Raw genomic sequence first — 23115 nt, 5'->3', positions numbered from 1 at the left:
TAGTCTCTAGAGAATATCAAAGGGAGAAAAAGCTCTGAAAAGGTAAAATAGTTTTTAAAATTATGGAACACATAACTCAAAACTATAATTGCAGATTGATGGAAAATCAGCTGCAACTTTTATGACATTCCTAATTAGATCACGTCTTCAATATATTTTATAGAAGACCCTTACCCCTTCAGAGCAATTTTTATCTGATTAGAATGAATGGAGCAGCATTTTTGAAATCTCTCATGTACTTTTTTGCTTTCATGTTTATTATTTAATCTCTGATTTCACAACTTTCTGTATCTCCTTAATAAAGGTTTATAGCTTTCAACTTTCCTTAATTCTATCCATTAAAGTTACTAGAAGGTAAATACTTTATATTTTCAGGTACTAGAATGTCTGACAAGTATAAATCCAATCAAGCTTGGTTTGAACGTGATACGATCATTACATTGACAATTCCAGAAATCCTTTCTTTCATTCCTAAACACCCATAACTTCCTGTTTATGATGCCATATGGGTAGCAAAATAAACATTATTTTAATTCATTCCTAAGTTTTCCGGTGCTGAGCTCTTAGAAGTTCTCATGGTCAGTTTCTTTCTTGGTAACCCTCTAGTACTTGATACCAGAGGTATCCATTGACTTTTTTTTTTTTTTTTGAATTGAATGTACATCCCTTCAACGAGATGCAGTTTCAATTTCTGAGCAGAAATATTTTAGTCAAGACATACTTAAAGTCCATGAAATTGGTGAATCCGTTGTGTCAAATGAACAAATCAGGAAGAGTGGCTTTTCTTGATTATTTTGAAAGTGAGTGTAAATTTTTTCTTTTGTTTTAAATTACCTTTAGCAAGCTCTATTACCAAGATTGGCTCAGACCCTTTAAAACTCGTACATGATGCTGTAGAGGAAACCACGGACTGCATCTATGGCTTCTTTTCTTTGTTGTCTGACATCATCTCATCTGACGGTGATGAAGAAGATGATGCTGATGAAGGAGAGGAGGACACCACTGAAGGTACTGAGAGCATAGTAACATGTCCAGCTGCCGGGACTGATGTTCCGTATGCATTACAGTGGCTTGCTTAGTTTTAAGCACAAGTGGGTGCTTGGGTCAGACTAAACCAAAATGAATACTAACAGCATATCAACAGGCTGTCACCCTAACTAAATAAGTTGCTATTTAGCTTTCATCTTGTCTGCCATTATTGCAAAGATGTCAGAATTAAATGCTATCAGAGTATCTTATAATAAAGCAAGTCTTATTATGCAGTACTATAAACCTTAATAGAAAATCACATTTATTTGCTTGTCTGGGAAGAATAGCAGTTGTCTCAAGCTTATCTCCGGAAAGATGAGATAACAGTAAAACTTTATATATATATAATATTTTATACACATAAGTCATATTCATAGTCAAATATCAGAAAGTAATCCTGCTAAAATCCCAATCAGCGGAGTACATTTATTGAATTAGATTGGAAGTGTAGAATGGAGAAACACATTCTAAATGTCACAAAGTTATGTAACTAACCTATGTGCTCTCTCATATATATTGACGAATGAAAGGAAATAGCCCAACTCAAGCCACACATAAGCTGTCATTGAATGGGTGTGAAAAGGACGAAACATTGTGAATCTGTCTTTCAGATGACTTTTTTTTAGGGCCAGCCTTACTCATCAGAAATCATGTGTTTAGCCTTGGCTACCAGGAAAGCTCTTATTATTATAGTCCCTTCCACAACTGTGTCAGCGTTTGTATTTGTTTAGACCCAGTGAGAGGTCAAGATGAACCATAGAGAACAGAAGTGAACATGATATACGACTTGTAATGTATAATTTCATCACCGTGACAACTGTATTGAACTCATCATAGTGGAACTATGTCAAATGAATGAACATAAGCAAGGTTGATATTTTGAAACCGAAATTTGGGAAACAAAATAAGATAAGGCCTATGCTTGTTCAAACCAATAGATAGCTTTGAAAATAACTTTTTAAAAATGCAAAAATAGAGAAGCAACATCATGCTATGCTGAAAGTTTTCTAATTTACTGTTTTTTTCTTGGTTTAGGAGAAACAGAGGAACCCCCCTTGAAAAAAAAAGGTTTGTTGTTTTCCCCTTGAGTGTGGGGGGGAGCGGGTGATGGCCTTCTCTTGCGGTAATATTGATTCCCAACGTAACTCAAATATGTTTTACTTAAGTTGTGGCCCTGGTTTATTTTAATACAGAGTTTTTGTCTAATGATTGCATCCAGATTTATAGTTAGGAAAAAAAAAAAAACTTGATGTTTTCAGTTGAAGTTGATCCCACTACTTTTTTGCTGATTATTTAATTGAGGTCTTCTTGGGTAGATCTGCGCTGAATCGATGACATCAGGCTGATTTCCCTGTCTCCTTGTGCATTGGAATTGGGGAATCAGGGTAGGGTGGGAGTTTTTAAAGCCTTTGAAATGACTAGAATATGGTGAAGCCAAGGCTTTTTCTTCTCATTGTGGCCAGATTTATTGTTCTTAACTTAAATTTTTCTTATTTTTTCCCTCATTTTATTGTTACTATTCCTTTTTCATTTTTTTGGCGCTGCCTGGGGGCTGGGGGTGGCAGCAGCGTGTGGAGGAGGATGATTTTAGAGGCAGAGACCCATCCAGGCAGTAGGCCTCACGCTGTGCAGAAGGATGGAGTTGTGGCGAATGCCCGGCTGTGGGTACAGAGGGGACCCTGGCGGGACCAGCCAAGGTCTGCACTAGCTGAGTGGTGGCCTCAACCCAAAAGACGGGAGCAGTGAGACCAGGAAAAGAGGAGGGGGTAGAGTTGTGGTGCAAGAGCCTCAGAGCGGCAGGGGTATTCACAGGAAGGAGGAAGACTGTGGTCTGAAGGTCAAGGGGAACACGGGGAACCGTCCTGAGGTGCATTTGGTGTGAAAGAAAGGGCCAATATGCCAGCCAGCCTCGGTACAATCCTAACGTGTCAGCTACTGTTGTAACATGTTTAACAGTAGCCTCTCGAGAGTATCTGCCTGGAAGTAGAAGTTGCTCCCTCCGGGACCTGGTGTGAGTGCAGGCTGAATGCACACTGGATGCAGCCTGGGAACCAAACCTAGAGCCTCGCCTGAGCAGATGGAACCACAACCCGGGATGGGAGAGGATTAGCCACTTATTGCATGTTAATTTGGAAAATTGGCATTGTGTAACAAAAATGAACCAAGCTTAGTGAAACTCAGCTGTGGCAAATGCATGCAGTTATGAAGTTATGAAATAAAGATTTCCTGATCCACGAATCTGGGACGAAGAACCCAAGAACTCAAGACAGATTTCAGTTGCCAGACATAGATTTAGATATTATAAATTAGTCTATAATTTTCTTGAGATCAGAAACAGTGCCTTGTTATAACTGTATCTCCAAAGGATAGTGACTAGAACAGTAATCATTTTGTGAGGAAATGAGCTACTAGTCTTCATCTGGAAATCAAACTAGTTTATATGTATATTCTAATTGGAAATGGAAGAAGGAAAAATGTAAATGAAGTTTTCTGACTTTTCTTTATAAATTGAATTCCACAGGTAAGTCATAAAATCGTATTCTCGATAAATTTATGTCTAGTATTTAATAAAAGGGTTCTTTTGATTTGAATTTCCCTTTTGAATTATTTTAAAATTAATTTTCATGCAATGATTAACATAAATTGCAATTCCACACAAAGCTGTTTAACTATCATTTCATAAACTATTGCTCTGATTCAGCAAATTTATTAAAATGACTGTTTAACAGAAAGGTTATTAAAATGACCATTTAACATACTATTTTGTGATGCTCATTAATTAAGACCTTGAAAGAGATATATTTGTTTGAACATCTTGTACCTAGTCTTGCGAGGTAACATACTCGAATCTGGGAGGGGGATTGACCTAAAATCACCTGACTATTTTCCTGACACTATTCAGGAAGTGACTTGAAAAAAACCAGACATTTAAGAAAGCATCTTACACTACCATGGGTACAGAAGCTATGTAATAAACATTAGCTAAAGTGGATTAAAGAAACATATTTCTTTATATTCTTTTTATTTCTAAGCTTTCCTTCTGTAGAGTCACAGAGGCAATGATGGTTGTAAAAGGTGCATGTGACATTTTACAAAACATGTCTGGTACAAATTCCACATACTCTATCATTATTATTAAGGAAGAGTCTATGAGTTTGACCCTATCTTATGAGAGATCATCTTATAATTTTTCATATTTAAAAATAGCTGTTTAAGAAGTATTATATTAAAAATATATAATAATTATCTCTTAAAAGATTTTATTTTCATCTATCTAAATCACCCTTCATTAACACTTTTTCCAATTCAGATACATTCAAGTGATATTTAACTGTTTTATATTACCTAAACTATCAGGCTCTGATATTGTTGTTTATTCAACTACCCTGTGTCTACTGAGGTATTTCACTAAACATACCTAAAACTTTAGTTTTATTTGTTCAGTATAGCTAACCTTACTGAAATAGAATTGCAACCAGCTCGTTATTTGCCATTGTAGTTTTATATCGAATAATGATCCAGTCAAATAGTCTCAGGATTGAGGGATTATTATTATTAGACAGTTTATTAATATGGATGAAAATTTTGAATCTGCTATTCTGTGGTTTAAGTTGTTATATATAAATATTGCTTTAGGGTGTTCCATGGAGTACCTGGCATCTTTATATTTTTATGCATATATTTTTTTCCACTTGTCAAAATTTTAACATATTAAAAATTCCATTACCAGACAATTCTCTATGAGGGCCCAAGGCCTTGAACCCGTAGAAAATGTTTTATTTTTGCTGTATTATTTATCTTAAAGTGGTAATTATAAAAGCCAAATACCATGTGAATTACTTTCCCTGGAACCATTACTGTGATGGGGCGTGGTTGGTGAACTTGGGTACCTGGACTAATCTCAGGAGGCCACCCATGATGGATATGGGAGCACTTCACTTCCTAAGGGGTACACAACCACAGAAAGTGTCCAAAGAATCAAATTCCATTTCTATGATTCCCTAAAATTGACCTGCCCGAGACACACCCGAGATCATGAGAGCACTACTTTGTCTTTCCAGGATCGCTAGAATGCCAACCCCAAACTCACCAAACCACGGGGCTCCCTGCCGCGCTCAGAGGCGTCTGCTCATGGAGAAGGGTGATGTTAGCATGTGCCATTTGACATGGTGCAATGTTCGGAGAGGTGGAGCCTGGGGGTGCGAGCCAGGGAAGCATGTCAACACAGCCTTTTATTCCGTCGAATAAAGTGATAGAGGGACTGCTCTTGAGGGCGAGTTCCGTGAGAGCAAAGCTAAGAGAACATCAGTAGGAAATATGGAAAACTAAAAATAGCCTTTAAAAATTTGAATGTAAGCAATTCTTTACAGTTATTCTCAGTAGTTACTTCTAGGAAGTGTCATTAGCTTGAAGGAAAAGCACAATTAAGCAGTCAAAGCAGTGTAGCCTAATGGCAATGATTTTTTTAAATATTACAGGGATATTTTCTGTGACAACCAAACTTTGAAGGATGAATGCAGTAAACCCATGCATGCCACATGACTGTGATGACGTTTAGATTGTCCATTGTTCATAAAGGAGTGTAAATCCATATCAAAACATATTATGAAATATTTAATCTAATTGTGGTCAAATCTCATCTTATTTTATCTAATATAAAACATTTAATATTTCCTGCATCCTATTACAAAAAATTAATCAATTTAAAATAATTTAAATTAATTAAATTCCATTCTATTGCAGAATCAATTCACTATGTTTCTGTATATACATATGTCCCCACACAGGTACATAGTATATTATATATAATTTATTTATTACATAGTATTTATGTGTTTTTCTGTCTCATTAAAAAATAAAACTATATGTGAGCCCCTGGATTGAAGGGTGAAGTTTAATTACCCCCTCAATCCTTTTTTGAAAGAACACCATGCTTTTTTAAAATCTTACTTTATTTCTAGCTTAATAAACAACTTAAAATATCATCTACATATTACATGTCATTAATATAAATAAAAATGTACAGTAGATTATTCATTTGTTTTGCTTTATAAGTAAAAATGAAATAAATTTATTACATTAAACTTACCTCATTTAAAACATTTCATCCCTTTTTAATCTTTTAATCCATTTTTAAATGTTCCAGGTGTTTTAAGACATTTATTGTTTTATCAATAATTTTCTTAAAAGGGGAATTAAAATTTTTTGAATTGAGAAATGAAATTATATATTTTGACAGAAAGTAAATCTGAATTGCGTGAGATGTTGGGAAACAAAGGCTGGCATTGCCCATTCGCCTAAATATTTTCCATAAATTAAGTGAGCAGCAGCGCCAGGGTTTAAATGAAATGTATTTAAAGCAATAAATACATTTAAAAAATATAACAGTAATTTAATCTAAGAGTATTAAAATTAAAAATCCTTAGATTTTTCTGAAACTTTCTCAATTACACTTATAAAAGGTATCTCCAGGTGAGAGGAATAAGTCTACCTAGTGGTCCTTTGGAAAGTCTAAGAAAGCCTTTTGTTCAGAATTTCAGAAGCTGCCAGGATGGAGGAACCAATTCTTTGGCAAGTTATATGGTTTTTCAAGTCTTTGCTGCTAATCATTTTGAAGGTCACATGAAGAAATTATTCAGCTGAGATCACTGAGAATAGTTTTTATGTTGATTCCCTATGTAATTTTTGACATAACTTGAAGAAACCAAAAATTAAGTAACATTGTTGCAACAAAATTATCATCTCTGTGTGTGCAGATACATAAGTATATATATGCATAAGTCTTCTCATTACTCGTATCTTTAAAAATGAAAAATAGGATCAGATTTTTTACTGATCCCATTTCATTCCAGCTGTAAATCACACTTATCCATTGACACACAAATTTTTCATCTCATAAAGAGATACCATTCTAATACATTTTGCTTTTCATGTTTAATAATTAGTTACAGAATTTTGTAATATTTTAACTTTTGCATACTTTAATTTATAGGCTATAAAGTAAAATGTTAGATTTCAATATATGCCTATGAATTTGATTGGAAATATGTTTTTTTCAGAGATGATGGTAAAATCAAGAAATGGAAAACTTCCAGGGGAAAAATTATATTGTTCTAAAATAAAATTTTGTGAGAGAAGTGAAATGAAAATATAAATTCAGAGAAAATGGAAAGATATAAAATTTCCAAATATTACAAAAGGGCTAGTCATTATATATTTTAAATAGATAATTGTCAGAAAATATCATAGCATTTAGAGTCCATCAGCCAGATTTTTTAAACGGATGTAGCAATTTTATTTTAAATGTGAACATTTGAAAAAATCTTCAAATTTTATTGTTGGCAATGATGAACTTTTTACTTTGGATGAAAAATTGTAGAGTTTATATTCAAAATGTGGGAGGAAATGCAGTTTTCCAAAATCCTCTAAGGGAATATAAGAAGGAAAACAATGGAAGATCACAGTAATAGAAAATGTACATTTGCTTTCTGACTAACTCTAGGGTCCTGAGTGAGAACAAAGCATGTAGGCTTAGGGTTTCCCCATTGTCTGTTGAAACAATGTACATCCATAGATCATCACTCGTCACTGAACATTGATATGTTTTAGCCTTCCAAGGTTAAACTCAGTCAACACATTTATTTTAAAATTAATCTTCCTCAAGTGTTTTCTGTGTGCCAGGCAATATGTTAGGTGAAGGAGAACAGGTGTGCCTCTGCTTACAATATCCCAAGGGCTGATGATGAGTATTTGGTGGATAAGAAGTCATTGCTAAATACATGTCTCTCATGGAGTTTTATATAATATTGCTAATGAAGACAGTTATTCCTTACTAAATATCAGAATCAATGTAACACGGTACTTTATGGCCAAAATAATTGCAAATGAGTAAAAGATCACATATTTAGAAAAATGTTCTGGAAGGACCATATTGAAGAATTCAATAAATAAATACCACTCTAATATTTATGCACATTAAAGTAGGGTGCTTCAGTTTGCTAAAGCTGACAAAATGCAATACACCAGAAATGAGTTGGGGGGATGCCTTAACTTAGGAATTTTCAGTTCTGAGGCTGTGAAAATGTCTAAATCGAGGCATGAATAGGTGATGCTTTCTGCCCGAAACAAGGCTGCTAGTGATCCTTAGCTCTGCTGTCTCATGGCCAGGTACGCTGAGAAGTCTTCTGGTCTCTCCTGGGTTTCGGTGCTGCCAGCTTCTGGCTTCAGTGGCTTCCTCTCTGTTCTCTGTGTGTCCTCTCATTTTCTCTGGTTTCACTCTCTGGGCATCTCTGGTACCTTTTTCTATGTGTGCTTCTCTCTGTCCTCTTATAAAGGACTCCAATAAAAGGACTAACACTTACACTGAATGAGGTGGGTCACATCTCAAATTAAGATCCTATTCATAGGTAGTTCAGTGGTAGAATGCTCGCCTGTCATGTGGGAGACCCGGGTTTGATTCCCGGACCATGCACCCCCCCGCAAAAGATCCTACTTTACAGTGGGTCCACACTCACAGGAATGGATTAGCTTTGAGAATATGATCTTTTCTGGGGTGCACACAGCTTCCAGCCATCACACAGGGATAATAAATGAAATAGAACAAATTTTGACATTGCACATTTGATAATGATTGTCTCATATAAAGTAAACTAGAAGAGGATGAAAATACGAGAAATGATAATGATAATGCAACTGAATTCACACTATTTTTTTAAGCAAAATGATCATGTTAATAAGCATAAAGGTTCATAATTACCCAGAATGAAAGTTAAAAACCAGGCTCACAGATGCTCACAGATGCATATATACAAGCACACACATCCAGTAGCCTTAAAGCAAAGTTAAAAATATACATCTATTTAGCATTGGTATCTTAGTATTTCTCTATACCTTTTTCAAAAATGAGGTCCTGGTTTCTCCCAACTCTAATGATTTTATATTTCTATATTAATATTTATGTGAAATGTAATATTTAAGTTTAGATAAAATTCACAGAAATTATAATTCCTTATAGGTATAATTTCTTGGTAGGTACATATATTTTTAATTTTTTCTACTAACACCTTTAAGTATAACATAATGGTTGTATTTATCTCCTATCTGTTTATCCTTACTTCAACCCCAGGCTATAATAAGTCTTTATATGAGAATAATCATTCTGCCGTTTATGTCCTTTGGGAATACATAGTTACAGAAGAGAATAATTTTCTTCTAACAATAAATTCCATTTCATAATGTCTTATCCTGATATCTAGCTTTAAAATGAAGAAAGAAGAGTTGTAGTCATTCAGAGCTATGCACACTGTTTTTTGTTTTTTTTTTGACAGCAAAAACTTGTCTTCAATTTTAGGGGAGTGGTGACCTTACATGTTGTAAACTTGTCTTTTGCTGTAGAAGCAAGAACTGGAAGAGTCTAAAATTTTCAGTGTCAGTTTAGTTCCCTAACTACTTGCTGTTTGAAAGAAAGAACTGACCCTAAAGATGAACAGCACCCAATGTGAAGGCTGGCAGTCCCTGAGGTCATACCCGGCACATGTCAACATCAGGGAAGAGATGCCTTTCCAAGAAATGCAAAACAAATTACGTTCTCTTTATAGTCATGTTTTTAAATAGCCCTAAATCTTCTCAGATTTGAGAGTCCAATAGATTTAAACTCACTTTCCTCATTCTGTATTTTTCTTACTTTATTCAAATCCACAATAGCTCTGTGCAGTCAGGGTGAATGAGGAAGAGCCAGGAAATTTGAGCATCATAAATATTCAGGACTTTAGGATTAAGCCATTCAGAAGGTTGTATCGCATCATCGAGAGTAAGATGGATGGAAAAGTTTGTGTGCCTGAGCTTTCATTGCATCCGTCTTTGCTGGCAGCTTCCGTAGTTTCCACCAGACTGAACATTAAGTGTTGAAAAACACGGTGAGTGAAAAAAGTAGGCAGAATAGAAAGGCAGCTAAACTTGTTAAAATTCATAGCTTCAGAATATTGATACTAGGTAGGCCCTGGTAACATCATTAAGTAGATATATTTATCTTTAGAGTCTCCCCTAAATAAGCCTAGATCAAAACTCAGGTCCATCACTGCCTGCTCTCTCCGAGGTCCTCGCTGAAGCATGCTGTCCTCAGGCTGCACAGGTAATTTACTGCTTTAGCCTCCATTGTGCTTTCCCAATATTGATCAACCTGCAACAGCAGGGGACAAAGCCCAGAGAGAAGAACAGACAGTGGGTTTGGACAGCTTGGCGTGAAAGAGACTGAGGTGAAGGGAGATCTGGAGAATAATCCAGAGTCACTTATCCAGGTAGATGCTGGTGCAGTTCCCGCTGGGCCCCTTGAGCCAACGCATTCTAGTAGCTTGTGCATGTGGCACGAGTTGCTGAGCGGCGTGCTATGGGAACACAGGTTCAGGGCCTGCTCTAGTTTGCTAGCTGCTGGAATGCAGCACACCACAGACAGATTGGCTTTCAATAAAGGGGAATGTATTTAGTTAGCTTGTAGTTCTTCAGAGGAAAGGCAGCTAACTTTCAACTGAGGTTCTTTCTTACATGGGAAAGCACAGGGCAATCTCTGCTGGCCTTCTCTCCAGGCCTCTGGGTTCCAACAGCTTTCCCCTGGGTGATTCCTTTCTGCATCTCCAAAGGCCTGGGCTGAGCTGCGAGTGCTGAGATGAGGTGTGCTGAGCTGCTTGGGCTGTGCTCTGTTGAGCTGTCTTATTTAAGCACCAGCCAATTAAGTCAAATATCATTCATTGCAGCAGGCATGCCTCCTAGCCGACTGCAGATGTAATGAGCAACAGACGAGGTTCACATGCCATCAGCTCATGTCCACAGCAGTATAACTAGGCACCTTCACCTGGTCAAGTTGACAACTGAATCTAACTACCACAGGGCCCAACAGAAACTATGAGTAATGATCCCTTTATTTCTTGCACAGTATAAAGAATTGAAAAAGGGTGAATAACCTCATCACTTACACAGTATAGATTGCTAAAGAGCCGGGGAAGAAATCCTGTAATGACTGGTCTTCCAGGGTGGCCAAAAAGTGGTCTGGGGGTGGATTGATGGCAGCTCCTCACATCCCCCTTCACGTCAGAGAAGAGAGACTCTATATGCTTGAATGTGGTTTTTATCCAACTTGGGTAAGGTGGCTGCCACTGAAAATTCCTGTTCTGATAAGCGTCTGCAGCTGCTAGTTCCTGTTTTTTGGGGTCTGAGGTCTAATTGGGCCTTTTCACTAGACTTAACCTGTTCCCGAGTTTGTGGAATGGCACGCATTAGAAAAGGACAAGAGGGTAGTTAAAGACGGGAGGATGGCCAAGTGGCTGTTTAGCATGTGCTGGAGACCATGCCAGAGAAGGAAGTGGGGGTAGGTGTGGGTAATGGCCACTGAAAGGTGTCTGTGACTCCCCAACAGTGTGTAGTAAAAGAGTTCATCTCTGTCAAGGTCAAGGCAAGAGAAAGGAACCAGTAGAACACAAATAATAGGAATAGATTAAAGAAAGCAAAAGATGGGGGAATGAAGGGCTCTCTGGGAGAGCTGAGCCCATATCATTTCACTGAGTTGCTGTTGCAGCAAGAATAACCTCAGTGTTGCTACCTCCTACACGAAGTTAGATCAGATGAATCATTGAGAAGCATAAGAGGGGGCAGCTGTTGGTTTTAATGTATTTCAGACTTAGCTTTTCTCTTCTGTTCTATATTGTACTTTTTCAGTACAGAATCCAACTGATGTCCTAGTTGGATACTGTATTAGTTAGGGTTCTCTAGAGAAACAGAATCAACAGAGAACTCTTGCAAATATAAAACTTATAAAGGTGTTTCACGTGACCACAGGAACAGAGAGTCCAAAATCCGCAGAGTAGGCTGTGTAGCCAACGATTCTGATGGAGGGTCTGGACGAACTCCACAGGGGAGGCTCACCAGCCGAAACAGGAAGAGCCTGTCTCTTCTGAATCCTCCTTAAAAGGCTTTCAGTGATCAGATTAAGCATTACTCATTGCAGAAGACACTCCCCTTGGCTGATTACAAATGGAATCAGCTGACATGATCCTGATTTAATTCTATGAAATGTCCTCATCGCAACAGACAGGCCAGCACTTGCCCAACCAGATATATAGGTACCACCACTTCGCCAAGTTGACACATGAACCTAACCATGACAGATATGAACGGCTTAAAGATTTGGCCTTTCCTAGATTTGCATTTTCAGTAAGAAAGAGTCTATTGTAAAACAAAACAAAAAGTTAAACAATTATTAAAAAAAAAAAGCAAAAACCTCCTTAGTGGTTCTCACTTCAGTGCCTCAGATTCTACTGGTGTGTCAACTAGAATTATTTTGTTTGAAATCCAACACAAACTTGCTTAAAGAAAAAGATACCTTCATTGGTTCAAGAAACTGAAAGATACAAGGGTAGAATTGGCTTCAGGGATGCTGGGATACATATTTTATATAACATTATTTGTAACCCCCCTCTCTTCCCTTTTTGACCCTGCCTTCCTTCCTTTGCTTCATCATCAGTCATGCTTTCCTTTCCTAGAAGAAAGATTGAAGCCAAAATTCTTTTCCTTTAGCAACTCAGGAGTAGAGCCCATGCTTTCTTTCAATCATTTCAACTAAAGGAATGTAGTTGATTGTTCTTTGCCTGGATTGAGTAATATGCCCTACTTGGAACCAATCAGCTGGCCAAGGGGGGTAACGTGGATTTTCTGAAGGCCTGGAGAATAGGCTGACCCCAAACCACCTGTACTGGATTTGGAAACAAGGAGGCTCCTGAAATGGATAGAAGGACCCTGTTAACCACAATGTGTTCTCACAGAAAAACACAGAAATCTGCAGCATCTAGTGTTGTGGGTTTGTTGTTGTTTTTCGTTTAGAATCCCAGATCATCTCCCATCTCAGAATATTGAATCAGAATTTCCAGGGATGGAGCCATAGGCTTCTATATTTTCAAAATCTCAACAATGTTTTTCTAACTCACAAAAGGATAAAAGCCATTGCAACCCAAAACAGTAAGTCTAAAATAGGGGATTTTATGCATGAAGCAAGCAAGAGAGACATTTGAGGATAAGTCAGTAGCCACATATTTTGTTTACACATAGTCATTGCTCTTATATGTAAATTAAGTGTTAAGAAATGCCAAACCATGAAAGATAATATGTAAACCAAGCTAATCTCACCTTCACCTTGACGTAGAATATTGGAATAGCCATTGCTAATTGCTCATCAGTTGAACATATACAAATTTTAAACAGGAAGGAGATAGAATGAATGAAAACAATGAGGAGATATTTGTGTTAGCATCACTTCTGCAGTTAACCTTCTCTGGTTAAATGATTTAACCACACTGGATTCAGTTTTCACACCTGTAAAATAAGATGCTGGTATTATTGAGCTATAGATCTTTTCCAACTATCACATTTCATGATTCTGTGGTTGAATTGTGATGTCATATACCAAGAACTTCATCTAGACTAGAACCGTACAACTCAAAGCATGGTCCACAGACCAGCAATATTAGCATCATGTAAGAACTTTGTAGAAGTGCAGAATCCAGGCTCCATCATGAAATAACTGAATCAGAATCTTCATTTTAGCAAGATCTCCAAGCAATTTATATGAGCATTGAAAATCGATTTACATCAGTCTACAGAGTAGTTTCCACTTCTGAGTGAAGGTGTGAAACCACTGGAGAGCTTATTAAAATTGGAGATATCTAGAGGGTTCCTTACTATGATAGATTAATTGACTAAGTTTGGGCTATGGCTCAGGTGTCTGTTTTAAAGTTTCTCCACATGATTCTGATGTTCAGCCACGTAGGTTTCAGTCATATAGTACATCATGAAATATGAAGCACACGTATCATGTTTGTTAAATGCTGTGGAATGCAATATACCAGAAATGCATTTTTAAAATGGCTTTTAAAAAGGGAATTTATTACATTACAAGTTTAAAGTTCTAAGGACTTTAAAAATGTCCAAATTAAGACATCCAGAGAAAAATACCTTGAGTCAAGAAAAGCCAATCTCTATAGCGTGGGAAGGCATGTGGCTGACATCAGCTAGTCCTTGTCCCTGGTTCATTCTTCCAGCTTCTGATGCCAGTGGTTTCCTCTTTAAACATCTGTGGGCCTTAACTTAGCTCCTCCAGGATAAAACTCTGCGTTCTGGCTTGCTTAGCATCTCATGGAAAGGCACATGTTGATGTCTGCTGGGCTCTGCATCTCCAAAATTCCATGTCTAGGCATCTGCTCTCTCTGTCAGCACTCCAAGAATCTCCAGATGTCTGTGTCTTTGTTGGCTCTGAGCGTTTTCCCTAGTGTTTCCCCTTTTAAAGGAATCCAATAAATTGATCCAGACCCGCCTTGCATGGGCAGAGTCATATCTCCATCTAATCAAAAAGCCACATGCAAAATTCAGTGTGTTACATCTCCAAGGAGTAGTCTAAGGAAAAGGTCACACTCAAAATTGAATGGGTCAGTCTCCATGGAAATTATCTAACCAAAGGTTTCCAATGTACAATATCGAATCAGGATTAAAGGGCATGGCATTTCTGGGGTATACAATACTTTCAAACCAGCACACAGGCAACACCTTAGCCAAATCCTTAAGCCCAGTGATGACCTTATGAAAGGCATTTGTTATCATTACTACCTCTGTATGATTTATGAACACATGGAATAACATCTCATCTTGGAGGTAGAGAACATGAACTTCAAAGAGGAAAACTGGATTAACCTGGGTTTATAGAGTTAATGGCAGAAATGAGATTAGAAAGATGACATCTTAATATATATAACTTGAACTTTTTGTGGGGGCCAACAGTATGCAGTGTTCAGACTTTTATTCTTCTTGAGAAAATTAAGATTATTTACCAAATAATCAAATAAAAGAAAATAAGGTCCAACATACTTTTAAGTTTATGGAATTCAATATCTCTGAAGGAGACTCTCCTCAATAATTTCCTATCATTATTTCTGAGGTGCATGCCCACTTAACCACAAACACTAAGTGCTTTGAGGGCGAGAATATTTTCTTCTTTCTACTGTTCACTTGTGGTTAGTAGTGCATTTTACTTAAAAAATTTGGTTTATCAAAATTAGGGAAAATTTATCAGAAAATCTTAGAAAATATCATGCCTATAGATAATTTGGTAATGTATTTTAAAATATTGAGAATTCAATAAAAATTTTCCCTAGCGTTTTTCAATTAGTCCCTACATAGATAACTAGATTTTCTCAGACATTTATCATAATTAAAAGTTTTTATCCTCTTAATAATTGGCAGAATTTTACAAATAGAGGTTTTATGTTTAAATGAATACAAACTAGAGTTTTTTAGTACCAAAATGAGAAAGTCGTAAGAAGACATTTTAGATTGTCTAGTGCATATGAGCTATCTAGAGGAAACATAATGATAAAAGGCATTCTTTGAAATACACAACCCTCATAATAATTTAATAAACTGGGTTGTCATCTAAAAGAATCGTGACGGTTGCCTTGGTAACAGAGATTATCCTTTTGCCTTTTTGATTCTGTCATTTTCTTAAATTCATAAAATTTTGAATTTATTAACAGTGTGTCACAATGATAGAGAAAAATTGCCTGCTTTAAACTGGCCACAGAAGTCTCAAACAAAATTATAAGCTCTCTACCTACCCAGTAATAAACTTTGCTATGATTGTCAGGAGATCAAAACTATTTATCATAAGCAAAATACCTGTAATGCAACCAAATAACTCAGGAAGACCGCAGTACAAAATCAGCTCATCCTTAGGAGTCATTTAGCACTTTCTGATTTCACCATCTTTGGTCTCATTGTTGGTGCTTCTGTTGTCCCTCCCACTTTTGGTAGCTGTGTCCTGTCAATCCAGGCTGCACGTGGAATTTGAGTGCAGAGAATTTGGGGAAAGTCTGTTGGCCCAGGATTACCATTGGAATTGTGGAAGAAATGGAGCTTAAATTAGTGTATTTTGACAGAATTCAGAGCAGTCTGAAAAGGAAAGAGGAAGAGCCCAGCCTATGACTGAACTCCACTCCTGAACTGGAGACGTTTTAGAATCTCTCTGCTTGAGGAGTTTATGTTCAGCGTGAGCACTGAAAATTCCTCATCACACCTGGAAGGAACAGCTTCGAGCATCAAGAGGATGACTTAACGTCTGTACTTGTCCTTTCAGATATCCAGCATAAGTTTATTTAATAAATGCCCAAATAGCATAATTCTACATGCAAAATAAAAGAAATATATAAGCAAGTTTTATAACATGAGAGATCCGAGGTCATCATGAACTACCCTCATCATTGGTGAAGAATGCGACAGGAATTAGTAGCACTTAACCTGGAAAAAAAGGGAATATTGGGTCCCTTCCTTTAAACTAGAAGGAGTGGCATATTCCATTTTTAAATCTTGCCCAGAATTTTTTCCATTGAAATAGAAATAGTATTTGATTTTCAACATGTTTGGATGGGTATAATAGTTTCATTATACAGTTTACTTACTTTTTTAGTAAAAACATCTATGAATAAGTTTTGAAACAAGACAAAGTATCAAAAGTACCTTCAGTGTCCTTTGTTTAATAATTAAATAAATTATTCTAGGGTTCTAGAAAGCATTATGAAAAAAATATAACTTTTGTGTAAGTATTACAATTTACAAATCCTTCACATATATTTTATTTGCGAAAGTAATAAAATTCTGCAGCTTTTCTAATAAAAGTTAAAAATAGTTAGAAATACATCATTTTACTTTTGCAAAATTTTCCAATACAGTCATTTTAGTAGCTGAATTATTTGAGAGTTGTGCTGTTAAAGGAAGGTGACCTATCCGATACCATCTATAATAAGCAAGAGTTGATAATTCATGGTAATTCCTAAAATTTATTTTTCCACTTAATTAAGCAAGCATCAATCATTTTGTTGGATGTTGAAGATTTAGTGTGGAACACAATTAGACATAATTCTTGCTCCCATCAAATTTAGAATTTGATGAGAAAGAGATATGTAATAAAATAATAAGCCATTATTTGCATGATACTTACTTGATCCCAGGTGGTGTTCTGAATCTTTTACATTTTTAATTTATTTTAATGCTCTCACAAACTTATGCAGTAGGTATTATTAGCCTCCTTTCACAGATGAAGTGATAGAGTTTATGTAGCTAGTAAGTATGGGAACCAGATCTGAATTGAACAGAATGGACTCTGAAGTTGATTCTCTTAAACGCTAAACTGACTGTAAATACACGTCACAGGTTGCAATAATTTTGCATAGACTTTTCATATCTTACCCATGTCTAGAGCTTCCTTTCGAAAAACAGTGCTCGCTTATTTACATTAGAACACTATGAATTGATGCACCTTTCATATGATAATTATTAAAATAATCGTTTTATGACTACTGCAATCATAAATAAAAAATAATCTAAAATATGGCTCTTCTGATGTTGATCTAGTCTCAGCAACCAGTTATATTATTATATCTTCTGCTTTCATTTCCCAGCTTCACTTCACAAGCCCCCAAAATTGTTTGGTGTTGCCTTTTAGAAAAACAGCTTGCCTCAGGAGGAATACTGCATTGTTAGCTCCACTGAATTATAAAGCATGCAGCTGGAGTTAAATTGTTTGAGCTCCTTAAATTAAAGGAACTTGTAAATACATTTAACCCCTAGCAGGATCAAGGTTTGGGGGGACTTCAAACGTTTGTATTTTTGAGTGGGAGAAGAATAATGACAAATAGGGGCAGACATCTACTCTTTTCTCCGCTTCTCATCCTCACTCACACCTTCCTATAGGTAGCCAGAAGAGCAAGTGATAAGAGAAAATCAGGTGTAGTGAAAGAAGGAGGAACATGCTTCCCACATTCTGGAAGGAATTACCCTTGATTTAGCCCTCAGTACCCCTGATACCATACCTGCAGTAAACTGGTGGAGCACGGTTCATTTGCGGTAGGCAAGAGCACGGAAGCCCCATAACTGCCTCCTAAAACACTGAGACAATCGTCAGTCCTTTTCCATTTTATTTTCCTCTTTTACCACTTCTGAAAATTCAAGTTGAAACTCTTAACTTTAATGAACAATGGGCAGCCCCATGCCTGGATTGAAAAACTTTGCCCTTTACTAAAACACAGAAAAATTGTTACCATTTACTGGTTTCAAGCATGGTTTATGATTCTGAGTAGCTTAGAGTGCTGAGACTTCAAGACATTGAACTTGGCCTAAATTACAAATCATGTGTAACTGGAGATAAATGATGATTGCCTTGACCTTCCCTGGCCTCTATTCAGGGTTGTTTCAGGGTTAAAGTGAGCTGTCTCTTAAAGAGTGGCATGATGTTAAATGCAATTTTTATGTGATAATACATTATTATCATGCTATACTAAATGGACCCTTTCATATGTCCATAGACATTATTAGGTAACTGGAAATAAGTTTTAGTATGATGCAGGAAATCTTACTACTCTTTGAAGTTTTTAAAAACTGTTGACAATAGATTTCTACCTTTGAAGACTTGAATCTCTTTTTTTGTATGCTGTATGGCGGGGGTCACATTTCATTATTTTCTATGTGAGTATCCTCTTATTGCAGCACCATTTGTTGTTTGTTTGTATTTTGGGGGAGTGGCGGGGTGGGTAGCGCATGGGCTGGGAATCGAACCTAGTTCTCCTGCATGGCAGGTGAGGATTGTATCGCTGAACTACCCTTTGCACCCCTGATGACTTGAATCTTTAAAATTTAATTTTCCATTCTTAAACAAATGGGTCTTAGCCAGAAAGAGCAACTGAGGGTAACAAATTGGGCATTTTCTGCTTATGAGAAAATATGTTTCTGTAATCTAAATCGATAGGATGCTGTTTGTCAATTGGACAAGAGCTTTTAATGCCCATAATTTCCTAACTGAATTATAAAGAGGTAAAAGTGATACACCATGAAAATCCTCACTGGATTCTTGGACATGTGATAGCCAAGGACAGTGACACTAGTGATGGAGTTCAATCCCACAATAAAATACAATGTCGGAATAAAACATGCAGAGAGACATTTAATTATCCCTAAGATTGAGTCATAGGAAATAAATGATTTCATTTTGTATAAGCAAAGATATGCAGGTGTGTTTATTTCCTTGCTAGTTTAGCCGTGTTGCCTATACTTGCCTCTATAGAAATATTAATAGGCTTAAAGTGATATTTCCGTTAAAAAAATAGTGGTTGAAAAGTGCTTGACGGCTCCGGCTCCGAGTGGACTGCGCGGCCGGGGCTGAGGGCGGAGAGGCTGCTCCTACCACTCTCGGACGAGCGACCTCTGGCCGGCCGCGCGCCATGAGGGCCCTGTGGGTGCTGGGGCTGTGCTGCGTCCTGCTGACCTTCGGGTCCGTGCGGGCGGACGACGCTGTGGACGTGGACGGCACCGTGGAGGAGGACCTCGGGAAAAGCAGGGAAGGCTCTCGGACGGACGACGAAGTCGTTCAGAGAGAGGAAGAAGCTATTCAGTTGGATGGATTGAATGCATCCCAAATAAGAGAACTTAGAGAAAAATCTGAAAAGTTTGCCTTCCAAGCCGAAGTTAACAGAATGATGAAACTTATCATCAATTCATTGTATAAAAACAAAGAGATTTTCCTGAGAGAACTCATCTCAAATGCTTCTGATGCTTTAGATAAGATAAGGCTAATATCACTGACTGATGAAAATGCTCTTTCTGGAAATGAGGAACTAACAGTCAAAATTAAATGTGACAAGGAAAAGAACCTGCTACATGTTACAGACACTGGTGTAGGAATGACCAGAGAAGAGTTGGTTAAAAAGCTTGGTACCATAGCTAAATCTGGGACAAGCGAATTTTTAAACAAAATGACTGAGGCGCAAGAAGATGGCCAGTCAACTTCTGAATTGATTGGCCAGTTTGGTGTTGGTTTCTATTCTGCCTTCCTTGTAGCAGATAAGGTTATTGTCACATCTAAACACAACAACGATACCCAGCACATCTGGGAGTCTGACTCCAGTGAGTTTTCTGTCATTGCCGACCCAAGAGGAAACACTCTGGGACGGGGAACCACAATTACCCTTGTTTTAAAAGAAGAAGCATCTGATTACCTTGAATTGGATACAATCAAAAATCTTGTCAAAAAGTATTCACAGTTCATAAACTTTCCTATTTATGTATGGAGCAGCAAGACCGAAACTGTTGAGGAACCTATAGATGAAGAAGAATCAGCAAAAGAGGAAAAAGAAGAATCTGATGATGAAGCTGCAGTAGAAGAAGAAGATGAAGAAAAGAAACCTAAAACTAAAAAAGTTGAAAAAACTTTCTGGGATTGGGAGCTTATGAATGATATCAAAGCAATATGGCAGAGACCGTCAAAGGAAGTGGATGATGATGAATACAAAGCTTTCTACAAATCGTTTTCAAAGGAAAGTGATGACCCCATGGCTTATATCCACTTCACTGCAGAAGGGGAAGTTACCTTCAAGTCTATTTTATTTGTGCCCACCTCTGCACCACGGGGTCTATTTGATGAATATGGATCTAAAAAGAGCGATTATATTAAGCTGTATGTGCGCCGAGTATTCATCACAGACGATTTCCATGATATGATGCCTAAGTATCTTAATTTTGTCAAGGGTGTTGTGGACTCAGATGATCTCTCCTTGAATGTTTCCTGTGAGACTCTCCAGCAGCATAAACTGCTTAAGGTGATTCGAAAGAAGCTTGTCCGTAAAACTCTGGACATGATCAAGAAGATTGCTGATGAAAAATACAATGATACTTTTTGGAAGGAATTTGGAACCAACATCAAGCTTGGTGTGATTGAAGACCACTCAACTCGAACACGCCTTGCTAAACTTCTTAGATTCCAGTCCTCTCATCACCCAACTGAGATCACAAGTCTAGACCAGTATGTGAAGAGAATGAAGGAAAAGCAGGACAAAATCTATTTCATGGCTGGGTCCAGCAGAAAAGAGGCCGAATCATCTCCATTTTTTGAGCGGCTTCTGAAAAAGGGCTATGAAGTGATTTATCTCATGGAACCTGTGGACGAGTACTGCATTCAGGCACTCCCTGAGTTCGATGGGAAGAGGTTCCAAAATGTTGCCAAGGAAGGAGTGAAGTTTGATGAAAGTGAGAAGACTAAGGAGAGTCGAGAAGCTGTTGAGAAGGAATTTGAGCCTCTGCTCACCTGGATGAAAGATAAAGCTCTCAAGGAAAAGATTGAAAAGGCCGTGGTATCTCAGTGCCTGACAGAGTCTCCATGCACTCTTGTGGCAAGCCAGTACGGCTGGTCTGGCAACATGGAGAGGATTATGAAGGCTCAAGCACACCAAACCGGGAAGGACATCTCTACAAATTATTATGCCAGTCAGAAGAAAACATTTGAAATTAATCCTAGACATCCACTGATCAGAGACATGCTTCGGCGGGTGAAGGAGGATGAAGATGACAAAACAGTTTTGGACCTTGCTGTGGTTTTGTTTGAAACAGCAACACTGCGGTCGGGATATGTTTTACCAGACACCAAAGCATATGGAGATAGAATAGAAAGAATGCTTCGCCTCAGCTTAAACATTGATCCTGATGCAAAGGTGGAGGAAGAACCTGAGGAAGAGCTGGAAGATACAACAGAGGATACGACAGAAGACACCGAGCAAGATGAAGAAGAGGAAGAAGAAATGGATGTAGGAACAGATGAAGAACAAGAAGCCACAAAGAAATCTACAGCTGAAAAAGATGAATTGTAAATTGAACACTCACCATTTGGATCCTGTGTGAAGAGGGAATGTGAACCTCAGTCATTTATTTTGGGAGAGACTTGTTTTTGGAAGCTCCCCCTGCCCCTTTTGCCCCTGCACTGTAAATTGTCAGGATTGTGGGTCACAGGTAGAAGTGGGTTTTTTTAGTTGAATTTTTTTTAACATTCCTCATGAATGTAAATTTGTACTATTTAACTGACTATTCTTGGTGTAAAATCTTGTCGTGTATAAAAATAAAAAAGTTCCCAAATAAAAAAAAAAAATAGTGGTTGACTTTCCTGCCTAAAATTACCTATGCAATCATCAGATTTTTCTTAGTAGTGAGTTGAAGAGGTTTTATTATGTCATATCTTTTTAAAAGATGATCCCCACTTACAATTAAACTGACTGAATCTGCCAGAGCAGCAGTGAGGCCGTATCAATTTGTGTAAGGCTGAAGTGCAGGATGAGGGAAAGAAAAAGGTGGAGCTTCATCCTTGAGATAGGTATGAGTCACAGAACTGCATTGTGTATGTTCCATTTATCACAGAGTAAAGCATAAACATTTTTAAGTAAATATATTGCAATTTTCCCATCTACCTTCCCTTCAGTTTTGTTTAATTTTTATTTTTTCAAGCAAAATTTATTAGGAAGCACGTTCAACATGCAAACATTTACCTTTCTTTTAGGATCACCTCCTTTTCATGAATTTGGGAAAAAGGAGAGGGGAATCCATTTGCCCTTATATTCTTGATCCCAATAGTTTTGAAATTTGTCTTCTTTGCCTTATTTTTTCCTTCCAGGATGGAGCCCTGCTCATTGCATTGCTGGATTACAATCTTTGATGCCAGATCCTGACTCATCCCTTGTCAAGGAGATTTATACTTATGGAGTCATGTCCCACATAGGAGGGAGGACAATGAGTTCACCTGCCAAGTTGGTTTAGAGAGAGGTCATATCTGAGCAACAAATTAAGTTCTCTGGGGTTAATCTTAGGCTTAATTTTAGGTATGCTTAACCTGTCCTTTGCAGGAATAAGTTTGACAGGGGCAAACCCCAGGAGTGAGAGCTCGGCCTATTGATTTGGTCGTGCCCACCACTTGCGAAAATATCAGAAATTCTCCAAATGGGAAAGCTGAATATTTCCTCCTTTCTCTCCAGTCCCCCAAGGGGACTTTGCAAGTATTTGTTTAGTCACTGCTCAGATTACTCTGGGATATATCAGGGCATCACCTGGACAAACCAAAAAAATCTCACACCCTATTCAAGATTCCAAAATTTTGCACCAAATAAACGTAGGTCCCTTTGGTCTCACACAGAAGTTGAAGTTTTAAAATATGGACCATATCATCCTTTGCCCTGTATTCTGATATAT

The 23115-nt window shown here is 37.4% G+C and overlaps 1 protein-coding gene and 1 pseudogene across 6 annotated transcripts in view; both read left to right on the top strand.

Annotated features, from left to right (window-relative positions):
• Nucleotides 1–23115, top strand: part of TRDN (triadin) — a 435680-nt gene that overhangs the window by 99741 nt on the left and 312824 nt on the right. For all 6 annotated transcript variants that reach the window (XM_077162803.1, XM_077162800.1, XM_077162799.1 and 3 more), the window contains exons 3-4: nt 841–1008; nt 2065–2097. In XM_077162803.1, the coding sequence (XP_077018918.1) occupies nt 841–1008; nt 2065–2097 (201 nt within the window). The remainder of the gene's footprint in view (nt 1–840; nt 1009–2064; nt 2098–23115) is intronic.
• On the top strand, nt 19229–22005 carry LOC143685150 (endoplasmin pseudogene; annotated as a pseudogene).

Source organism: Tamandua tetradactyla, chromosome 5 (assembly GCF_023851605.1).
Source record: "Tamandua tetradactyla isolate mTamTet1 chromosome 5, mTamTet1.pri, whole genome shotgun sequence".
Lineage (NCBI taxonomy): Eukaryota > Metazoa > Chordata > Mammalia > Pilosa > Myrmecophagidae > Tamandua > Tamandua tetradactyla.
Note: the sequence above shows the minus strand (reverse complement) of the source record. Positions and strands in the feature narration are given on the sequence as shown.